The following is a 12,158-nucleotide window of genomic DNA, read 5'->3' on the forward strand; positions in this document are numbered from 1 at the left end:
AGGTATTACTTAGCATTTAAATCCTTATAACCTTTGATCTTTTATATAATTTTGTTATCATATATAGAATAAAGTCTTTTTAAAATCAACAATGTTTATTTATTCCTATCCTGAAAATAGTATTTTAGCGCAATTAGCAATTATTGGAATAATTATAAAATTGTAGAATTACTAAAATAAGATATGTATATAAGTAGAAATTGGTAGAAAGTTAGGAGATAGATAAGATGCAATAGTTGGCAACACTGTTGGATCGAGAATCTCGAACAACGAGAGAGAAGGAAGTATCCATCACACATCCATCCATCCACCGTACAGAGCCCCGTTGCACGTCGGGAAATTGAACATGTACGTATGTCGTATGAGCGACGTAGAGCGTTGAATGTGTCGATTGCGTTCGGGGTTGGCTTGCACTTTTCGCGGTTAAATGTGCGCGCAGCAACGTCGCATGGTCAGCTATCAAGACGTTCGCGAACCCTTCTAGTTTATAGTGACTAAGTGATAAGAGGAGAGGTGAAAAGAGAAACTTCTTTTCTTGGGACGCTCGCCAATTTCGGAGCTATAACATTCTATTGCGGCGTCGTTTTAACAAACAGTCGGGAGACACATAAAGGTTCACTGCTGTGTATCTGTGTGTGGAATATATCCAATCACGGAATTCGCGGGCTAAGATGCCCGACGTGGCTCCCGCGGACAACGTCGGCATCGAGATCAACGAAGATCGACGAAGCGGTGCACGGAGCGACGCTCGCTCCTGGTTTCCCGCGAATACACCTCCGATTCCATTTTTATCTATGCCCGCGCATATGGGTGAACAATTTGTCGTATTTTGAAACATCGGAGTGTTTGCAAATTAATTGACTGTTTTGAAGAAAAAAATATTTGTGTTTTATATACTACGGATGATTGCTATATTTTGTTCAAGATAACATAACATGAAAACAACGACAATTTGTTAGTGTATTATCTGTTCCTTTTTTCTTTCTCTCATGTATTTCTAATAAAATATGTAATACATGATTTTGGAACGAATATTTATGGTGCAATTTATAGATCTGGAAGAAGGACATATTAATTAAGGCTTAGTAGCAGGATTTACTCTAGTGGTTATATTGTCTTTTGTATTTATGCCTAATGTAAAATGTTACACATGAAGAAGTCAAAAGCGTTTTGATCAATCAATATATGTACTTTAAGTTTAAAAATTTACAAAATGAGAGAAACATAATCAAAAAGTGTCCATAAACTTAAGAGAATCATTTATTCATTTGCAAATTGTATATTGCATTTGTTTATATGGTTTTCCATACGTATTTATCATGTTTCTTCTCAAATTAAATAAAACCACTTATTGTTACTATATATTAAGACCAGATTTCAGTCAGTAGAATAATTCTTTCTTACTGTTACGATACGCGAACAATTATTATTTGAGGTGCTTCATCTAAAAATAGATAATATACAAGATATTTATGTTGAATTTCAATGCTGATTTTATGAAAGAATAATATTAAGTATCTTTCTAAAATGTGTGAGCAAACAGAAATTAATTATTTGGATGGAGATGTTGTTTGGGTGAAACTTGGAGGTTGTTGGTGGCCTGGACAAGTTACTGGGTTCCACAATTTACCTGAAGATATTCAACATGGATTTCAAAAGAAACCTTTAATAGCTGCTGTGAAGTTTTTTCAAGAAGATACATAGTAAGTAATCTTCAACTTATTTTTATTATATACTAAATCTATTAATGTTTTTAATATCATTTTTGGCTGATAGATATTTATATCTTTTATATATATGTGTGTGTCTTATTAATTTTTTCAGTGAATTTGTCAAGAACTATCAACAGATTTATAAATACAACTGTACCCTGAAAGATGAATTTATCAGGAAAGGATTAGGTAATATTTCTTATATTTAGAATAGTATATTTCTTATGTATGAGTATACAGTTTAAAATAATATATATAATAGGGTAGGTTAGGAGGTCATTCAAACTTTTTTTTTTTTTTACTTATTTTTGCATATCAAATATTCTCCTGCCCAGGTATATCATCCAACCTAGCACATTTTGTATAATTATATATTTTATAACATTACTTACAGACAAATATAGAAGCAGATGCAAAGATGGATCCAGATACATGGACAAATTTCCTGGAGATGTTGAAATGGCTGAAAAGTTAACAGGAGGAGATCCTGATATATTAAGCCATGATAAATTTTCTCCAGAAGAAAAGCCAAATATATCAGCTTTATTTGGAGACAAGAAAATTCCTAAAAAGAAACGAGAACGTGAGGAAGGTCATAGAAAAAGTGATAATAGCGAAGTTGTACGAAAAATCACACATCCACGATTTTTAAAAGAAAGTGATCATGAAGTTCGGATACGTCAACAACCTAGCAGCTTACCATCTACACCGAATAATAGTGGGTCTCCACAATATCCTTGTCATTTATGTAATTTTACTTCCTCGCGAGTAAATGTTATTATTTGTCACATAAAAAGCCACAGATCAGGGAATTCACCAATGTCCAAATCTAAAGTAAAAACTTATTCTCAATATACAAGTAGGTATTCTGATGTAGATACTCCAAAAAGGAAATATACAAAGAAAGAAAAAGGTCAATCAAATAAGAATAAAAGCAGCAGTGAATCTGGAAAAAGAAAACAAATTAAACAAAATGAAAAAGTTGCTAAAAAGAAAAAGACTTCAGATCCTAAAATTCGCGATACTATATTAGCAGATTGGGAAGATGAATCAGATGAAGAACTTAGCTTGAATCAAAGCAATCCAACTGATATAGCATCTATGAATGATTCATCACCAAAAAATCAATTTGATTTTGACAAATCAGAAGAACTTAATGAAAAGAATAATACACTACCAGATGCTAGTGAAATTATTGCAGAAACTGAAAAATTACTTAAAGAAACCGAGACGCTTACAACAATTAACATAACAGAAGATTCTTTATCTGATAGTACTAATACTTCGAAAAATCTGAAATCAAATCTTTTTGATAAACAGTCGTCCGAATTAGAAAAAGATGCTAGGATATCTGATGTTGAGAGTAATGAATCTACTAATAAATCACAGATGGAAAAAGAAACTTTTAATATTGACAGCGAAAATAAACCTACTGCATCAAATAAAGATAAAAAATTATTATTATCTTGTTTTGATTTCCATGAAGAAGAACCATCCATACCCCCTGTAAGAAAAAAGTCTCGCGCATTTCATCAGAAAAAAGAAATAATAAAAGAATTTGAAATGAGTCAAGCTTTAAAAACAGAACAAGAAAAAGAAATTGAACATAGTAAACCTGAAGATGAAGATAATAATACTAGTTCAAATGAATGTGAAAGATTAAATACACAGTCATCTTTAAGTGAGCAGAGTTTAGAAAAAAATAAAAACAATGACAAGGTTATAATTAATGATAAAGAGACAAATAATAAACTTGAACATACAAAGGAAAAAATTAAATCTGAGAAAGAATCAGAAAAAACACAGAAATCTAATGTTAATACTTGTGAAACAGAATTAGAAATCGTGGAAATATTTGAAGTTGAAAGGATTGAAGCTGAGAATGAAAATACTACAAATGCTTCAAAAAATGTTGAAACACAAAATTCTCCTACAACAAATGTAACGTCAAATATTAATAAGAAATTAACAGAAAACAAAAATTTAGATGTACAAAATATCCCCATTGATGATGAACAAACAGATATTAAAGACGCAACTATTAAAGGAAATGCAAAAAATGTAAAACAGGAACCTTTAAAGCAAGTTGAAGAAACTTCGTCTGAGCGTTTTACAGTAGAAACAGAAGATGAAGCTATGTCTGAATCTGCTGAAACATTTCCAGAACAAAGTGAAAATTCAGATGCAGATATGCTGGATCAAGATCAAGTGCCTAATTCAAATTCTACAAAAATTTTATCAAATGACGATCAGTTAAATATTACTCCACAAGCTCGTAAGTCCAGTAGTAAATTAAGAAAATCAGAACCTATGCGTGCTAATACTAGTGAAAGTGCCAGTGGTAGTGAAAGCCCAAAAATAAGGGATAATAAGAGCAATTCAAAAATATTTGAAAAATTTGAAATAGAAAGAACATCAGAATCTGATAGCGAGCGTTCATATGGTCGAAGAAAACGAAAACCAAATAAAAAATATTTAGAATCTGATATATATGTACAAGATGCAGATCAAATGATATGTAAGACTGATGAAAGTCAATCTGAAAGTGAGGAAAAATCTTCTGAAAAAATAAAAATTAAATCAAAGAGAAATAGGAAATTTATAGAAAATATTAAGAAAACAAGCAAGGACATTGATCTTAAAGAGGAAAAAGAAATAGAAATTTCCTGTAATACCATACATACAACAGAAAATAATGTTAATTCTTCAAATATAGAATTGAAAGATGAATTATTTGAGAATACATCTAAAAACCAAATGTTTATAGAATTAGATACAAAACTTGCAGACAATCAAATTTCTATTGAAATTCCTAAGAAGTTACAAGTATCAACTGAGGAAAAAGTTCTACTAAAAGAATCTGATACATCTGTCCTTGAAGATACAAAATCTGTAGTCACAGAAGATAATACTGCTAAATTAGAAAGTACAATTCTCGAATATGAGAAAACAAAAGACAATGATACTGAAAGTGTATTAACTTCAAGTAATCTTTCACAAGAAGATTTAAAAGATCTAGAATCTCCTACTTCTCTTCAACTAGAACTTTCATCAGAGAAAGAAGCATCTTCTTATCAACAATTAGATACTTCAAAAACTGTTGACATGCTTCCTCCCAAAAAATCTCAAATAAAAAAGTTTGAATTATCACAAATTGATATTTCTGGTACTGATGAAACTCAAAAAATCATGATAGATCCTAAATTAAATAGTGGACAAGAACAAATGAAAAATTTAACTACTGAAACAATTGAAACTAGTACAGATACAGAGGCAATTAATTCTTTAAAGCAGGAGAAAGATGCTCCAGAAAAACTTGAGATAGACACAAATAATGTAGAAATTACAAAAGATGCAAATCAAATAGAGGAAGAAAATAAAATTCAAGGTGGAAACACAACTATACCAATAAATCAAAAAATTCAGCATGTGGAAATGGAAACATTGGAAAAAGAAGAACAAAAAACTAAACCAGAGAATTTAGAACAATTGCCTACAGACTCAATAAGTACATTAAGTGAGCAGCAAGCTCAAAATAGAACATCTATGCAAACAAGATATAAAGGAAAATTTACACCAGATACATGCACAAAATTAAAGAAAGATAAAGAGTTATTTCCTGAAGAAAAATCAACAAATACGTTCCAAGAAGCTTTCTTAAAAACTTTGCATATTGACAAGAAAAAGGGTATAGTTAATGATTCTGATACAACTGGTAAAGGAAAAAAAGGTAAGAAATTAGTGAAGAAAAAGCCTGAAGAAGAAATAGATAGAAATATATCTTCTGAGACAACTCAAAATATGACAACTGAAGATCCTATTATTCCAGAAAATTATCCTAATCTTTCTCAAGATAACAATTCTCAAGTCACAGTTATGAGCAATTTTGAAGGTATAGAAGTAGTAGTTGATCAAAATCTTGAAATTGATGCTAAAGTGGATGATACTATTTTTCAAAATGTTGACCAACTTACATCGACAAACGAATTTAATATCATGCCTAAATCATTGATACAATCACCTACTGAAGACAGTACTAAATCTATCAATATAGATGTGCAAAAGTTAGATGAATCTTCAAGATCATTAACTTCTACACCTTCCCCATCATCAGACGTTAATGTACCAGTAAAAAAACGTGAAATGCCACGAATAATTGAAAATGTAACATTGACCGAACCTATGCAAATTTTAAAGTCAAAATTATTAGACAAATTACCACAGAAAGGGATAAAACATAAATTAGAAACCGATGGTACAAAAAGATGTGACCAAAAGGGTGGTCCAAAAACGAAAATAATGAAAATTGAATCTGCATCTTCAAATACCAAACTGAAAACTGGTTCAAAGGTTACATCTCCACATTTGTCTTTGACTAAAAAGTTACAAGTTTTAAAAGCTGAAGAAGCAGAAACAGCTGCTTTGTTAGAGGCACAAAATGAACAGTTAAATGTAAAAACTTCGAAAACTCCAACTACAACTACTACAACTGAAAAATATATTCAACAAAGTTCACAAAGCTTGGCAGATATGGAACTAGATATAAATTCAATGCCATTTGTTTTAAGTGAAGATGTTTTAACTCCAGAAAGCATTGAACAAATGCCTGTTGTTATATCTTCTATTATACCTGCATCTAGCACAATTCCAACACTATCTTTTACACCAACTACGCAAATAGTATCTCCCACTCAAAGTCAGTTCAAATTGAATGAAACTACAAATGAAATGTCACCTTCAAAGAAAAAGAGCGGTACTCCAGCAATTTTGAAAAACAAAACTAAAGCAAAACCTACAATTACAAGTATAAAAACGCTAGTGCCACCACTTACAGGTGGTGTGAAAGGTATAAAATTTCAAAATACACCAACAACAAACAAAGTGCCACCTCTTTTAACACAGAAGAGTACATCAGGAAAATATGTAGTAGTACAAACATCTGGAGGTCAACAATTGCGATATGGTGTTCAAGGAAAAACTGGTGTGCAACAAAAAATTGCTATACCTGGTAAAAGTACTGGAAACGCCCAAGTTGTTCATCAAGGTAGTAAAGTAGTTATATTAACATCAGCACAATCAGGCCAAACTAAAATGCTACCTTTAAATATTTCTAAAACATTAAGTGGCAAGGTTCAAAGAATTATGACAAATAAGGGTCAAGTGTATTGCCCTATCAGTCCTCAGGGTATTATAAATTCAAAAACACTCATTGCTCCGAAAGGAGATGGTGTTTCAGCAACAACATCTAAGCTTCCTGCTGGACATAAAATTATTAACACACAAGGTATAATAGCTTCAAAAGGACTTCTAACTCCTATCTCAGGAACAATTGGAAAGACTGCTTTACTGGGGACATTATCTCAAGGAATTTTCACAAAAGGTGGAATTTATACGCCAATAAGTGCTTCTACTTTGGGTGGGAAAACTATCATTGGATCAAAAGCCCTGGTTACAAAAGGTACAACCATTTTATCTTCACAGAATTTAGGTACTTCTAAAGCTATTTTGACCCCCATATCTCAAGCTATTTCTGGTAAAACAATTTTAAGCACTCAAGGTATAGTAAGCAGTAAGGCAACAGTTTTGACACCAATAACAGGACAGCAAGTAAAAGCTATTGCAGCAAAAAGTCCATCCAAAGGAAATAAAGTACAATACCAATCAACGCAACAAAAAGTACAGCTTCCTATGTTACAAAAATCGCAAAAAGTTCCAATGTCTGCTACTTCACAAGTAAGATCTGGTCAAATGAAAACTGGTGGCAGCAGTACAGTAGTATTGCAAAATACCATTCCTACACAAAAGACTGTGCAACAAGGAAAAAAAGTAATTAAACAGACAGTTGTACAGCAAGGTTCTACTTTTCAAAATATTGTATCTCAAAGTAGCCAACAGACAATAGGTATAAGTCCACAAATTCAACAGAAAGGAAAATCTGTATCTACATCAACTGTACAAAAAGTTATTATACCCCGAAGTAATCGACCTCAAAAAACACAACAAAAAATAGTTGTTCAAAAAGTACAAGAACCTGCAATTACGACTGTACAAAATATTCAATCAAAACAAACGGTCTCAGTACCACTAACTACTGTACCAAATGTATCTAAAACAACAATTCAGCAAAAACAGGCAGCTAGTACTACTGCAACTGCAAGAATTAGTACAAAAGGCCAATCAGTAAATAAGACTACTACACAACAGCAGAAGAATTTGTTAAACATTGCAATGAATTCAGTAACTACGACTAACGTGAATACAAATGTTTCTACGTCTTTGTCTCTTCCACCATTGGAATCTACTGAATCTGAGAGGAAATCGAAAATAGATAATGTGCTTATTGAACCATTTCAAAAGGACCAGCCTAAACTAGAAAATTTCAATGTTGAGAAAGGTAATGAAATAGAAAAAATAGAAGAACCGAAAATAACGACACAACCACAAATAATGGCTTTGCCAACAGAAAGTACTGATGGAACACAAACTTATGTTTTGGTAACTATTGATGAACAAGGACAAATACAACCTCTTGATAATAATACTCTTATGTCACTAGAAGGTACTACGCAAAATCCAGATGGCACAAGAACATTATATATAGATCCTAGTTCTTTAGGAGAAGCAGGCACATTAGATAACATTGTTCTTCAATTTGATAATGCTGTATTACCAAATATACAAACAAGTGCTACAGAAACTACTCAAACAATTATATCAGAAAGTCTTCCTACTTCAGAAGTAATACACACATCAAATCAAGATATTTTAGCCGCTGCTCTGGCAAATACAGATTTTCAACAAGAGATCAATTTAACAGAAAATCCGGCAGGAAACGTAATGACCACTGGTTTGACTCAAACAAGTTTAATTAATCAAACTATCTTGCAGTCAACTATTGTACCTCCTACAGAACCAATATCTTCTCCTTGTGTGCTTGAAACTTCATTGACTTTAAATCAACCCATAATGACGCCTTTAGAAGTGCCTAGTAATTTGCCAATACAATCAGAGTCAACTCCAACTTCTGCTGTGACAACCATCCCGTCTTCTCTCGAACTACCAATAACAATCACAAGCCCTAATATTTCATATATTTCGACGGGAGAAGCACAAATACAAATCCCTGGTAATTCTATGCCAGATATTGGAGAAATTATGGAAAATCCAAGTACAGCAGAGATCGCTCGAGCGGAAATCCCCGCAAGTACTCAATATTTAGTATTACCAAACTTAGAAGATAATATTGCTGTAGGAACTTCGAGTGAACAGAGTAATACTATTTCAATGCCTAGTGTTTCATATTCAGTTTCAATACCAAATAATATAGTTTTACAAACTTCACAAGTTCAAACTACTCCTTCAATGCCAATAATAGATGATACCTATGCTGAAAATGTGCAATTTGCTTCAACTATAGAACCATCAATGGCACCAGAACAGACTTTTGTAGATGTACCTGTTTCTGAAATGCTTGTTTCAAAACCAGTTGTTTCCAAGAAAAACATAAAATCGCAAGACACTGCTGTAACATCAGAAATGGTAGTAACTCATAATGTTTCTACATCTTCCCAAGAATCTATTGTATCAACAAATGAATCTCCTTTATTAAATGAAGAACAAGATACCACAATACCATTGCAAGAAGTATACTCTTCTCAAGAAATTTCTATTAAGTCAGAAGAGATGCTCTTGGAACAAACAGTTACTAAGGAAGAGAATAATTCAAATGTGGGAATTAGTAGCCAAAGTGAAGAAGTTAGTAATAATGATAATATAGTACATGTACAAATTATGGAGCAACCGGATGATGCAATGACAAATAGTATGTCATTAATGGATGATAATACTTTAGTTACTTCTGAATCCAATGCAAAAATTTCGTCTGAAGAACATGCGAATTTTGAAGTTTCAAATTCAAATGAAATAGATACAAATAGGTCACAAGAAACACAGAATATAAAAAAATTTAAAGAATTAAGTTTTAATGAACAATCTGCTAATGAAGTTCATTCTCCCATATGTGAAAAACAAGCAGCAACATCCAATGAAGTAGAAGTTGCTCAAGAAGGGGCACAAATCCTACCAGCAGAGTCACTGAACCGTTTAGATGAACATAGTATGGATATAGATGAGGTTATTGAATCTAAAATTTATGCTGCAAATACAATGAAAGAATCCGAAGATTCTCAAAGAGATGAACCATCATCTCAAGGTGAATCAGATTTGATTCAAAGAAATTTAGAATTACATTTTGGAGAAACAAATGCAGAGGCTAGTCATGAAATACCATCACAATCATATGAACAGTTTGGAATAGCAATGACTACTGATTCCACTGATTTACCTAGTCAATCTGCTACAAAGTCTGAAAATTCAAAAGAACCATCACAATCAATAACATATGAACCTATGGAAACAGATGAAGAAGCTGTTGTAACAGAACCACCAACACAATCATTTGAACATTCAAAGATAAATGAAGCTTCTCAATCATATGAAGCATCTGCAGAAGCAAATACAAACGCGCCTACCCAATCTTTTAACGAATTAATGCAAAGTCAAGAAGAAAGATCAACTATTGATGATGCAATTGATGATCAGACGTTCCCAACACAGAGTTACGAAGTTGGTAAAGCAGAAAATATTCCAGAAAATTTAGAAACGGATGCTGAAATTAGTCAGGAAGGAAATATGCCATCTCAATCTAACGATATTGGTACAGATGGGATTGGCACATCCTCAGTTTCTACAAATAATTCTGGACTTAATGAAGATGAAACTGCAAGTTCGTCTTATGTTCCAGAAACGCCTGAGAATCAAGAAAGAGATCCAGATCAAGAAAGTGCAATAAGTACGTCATCTTGTGAAATTCCACCTTGTGCTGAGTTGAATATTGCATCATCTAGTGCAGAGCATACAAGTATCCATGACAATGGAGTACCTGAAATACCTACATCTTCATATAATTTGAATCCAGACATTACTTCAACTCATGTGGATTCTGTACCAACCTCTAGTTATGAAGAGCAAAATGTATCAACTTCTTATGAAGTTCCAATCTCAATGCCAGGTCTAGAGGAAACATCCTCTCAGAATTTTGTTACAGAAAGTACAGATCATAGAAACGAACCATCTAGTTATTATACTCATCACCAGGAGGTAACAGCAAGCTATTATGAATCTGTAGGGCAAGAAACAAATTCGAGATTAGTTGAAGATCCACAAGAGGAAGTTACTCCTAGCTATTATGACAGTAATCCACAAGAAGCAAGTCAAAGTTATTTTAATCCAGAGGAAGCCACACCAAGTTATTCCAGTCATAATGTCTCTCCCAGTTATTATGATCACAGACCAGAAAGTGAAGCAAGTCAGAGCTACTATTCTGCAGATGACATAGAAAAATCAGAGCAGTCTTCCTCACAAAATATTGAGGCATCACAAAGTTTCTATCAAGAACAATCTGATGAATTAAAATTAACTCAACAAGGAGAAGCTACACCAACATATACAGAAAGATATCCAGTTGATTACACATTAGAGAATTCACCAATAGACAGGCACGATCTTGTAGAAAGTTCTGTATCAGCCACTAGGCCTACAGAGAGGTAATATATTATGATGAGAAGTAGCGTTGTGCTATAAAAAGAGTCCTTGTTTTTATAGACTAATGGACATTACAGCCATTGATAGATAAACTCATCTATTTTCAAATGTAAATATAATATTAAGATGATAAATAACTAAATATAAGTTAAAATTAGATTCTTATCTATAATTTATAACTATACATATACATATATATGTTTATATATGTGTATATATATATATATATATATACACATATACATACATACATACATACATACATACATACATACATACATACATACATACATACATACATACATACATACATACATACATACACACGCACGCACGCACGCACGCACGCACGCACACACACACACAGACAGACAGACAGACAGACAGACAGACAGACAGACAGACAGACAGACAGACAGACATAATACATACACGCACGCACGCACGCACACACACACACACACACACACACACACACACACACACACACACACACATACATACATATATGCATACATGTTATCACAAATGCACAATGCTTATATACATCTGTGCATAAATATGTATGTATATATGTGTATATATTAATTATATATATTCGTACATAGAATTTGATAAGTGAGCAGTGTAATTACAGAGGAAAACTATGGTTTTGTTACAAAAATATTATCTTATACATATATCCATCTTATTTAATATATTGAAAAAATATAAACATTTCAATATATTGAATTAGATTATCATTCATAGCTTCTTTCTCCTTTCTTTTAACTAGATACAATACTTTATCATATACTAAATTGATTATATGTTTTCAAATACAATACATATGCAATGTGTATA

At 32.4% G+C, this 12,158-nt stretch overlaps 1 protein-coding gene across 1 annotated transcript; it reads left to right on the forward strand.

Moving 5' to 3' along the window:
* Positions 1–265: 265 nt before the first annotated feature.
* Positions 266–11,507, forward strand: LOC117233091 (mucin-3A-like). Its single transcript, XM_033493026.1, has 3 exons — positions 266–1,703; positions 1,825–1,901; positions 2,107–11,507. Exons 1-3 carry the CDS (start codon positions 1,528–1,530, stop codon positions 11,319–11,321), a joined length of 9,468 nt encoding a protein of 3,155 aa, XP_033348917.1. The 5' UTR covers positions 266–1,527; the 3' UTR covers positions 11,322–11,507.
* Positions 11,508–12,158: the final 651 nt, after the last annotated feature.

This window comes from Bombus vosnesenskii, unplaced genomic scaffold (assembly GCF_011952255.1).
Source record: "Bombus vosnesenskii isolate JDL3184/JDL3185 unplaced genomic scaffold, Bvos_JDL3184-5_v1.1 scf7180000013295, whole genome shotgun sequence".
NCBI classification, from domain to species: Eukaryota; Metazoa; Arthropoda; class Insecta; order Hymenoptera; family Apidae; genus Bombus; species Bombus vosnesenskii.

What these genes read in the sequence shown, in the direction of transcription:
- LOC117233091 (XM_033493026.1), top strand. Translation starts at nt 1,528, where the DNA reads ATGTGTGAGCAAACAGAAATTAATTATTTGGATGGAGATGTTGTTTGG. An exon ending in TTTTTTCAAGAAGATACATA is followed by an intron (nt 1,704 to 1,824) that starts GTAAGTAATCTT and finishes TAATTTTTTCAG; the next exon opens with TGAATTTGTCAAGAACTATC. An exon ending in ATTTATCAGGAAAGGATTAG is followed by an intron (nt 1,902 to 2,106) that starts GTAATATTTCTT and finishes CATTACTTACAG; the next exon opens with ACAAATATAGAAGCAGATGC.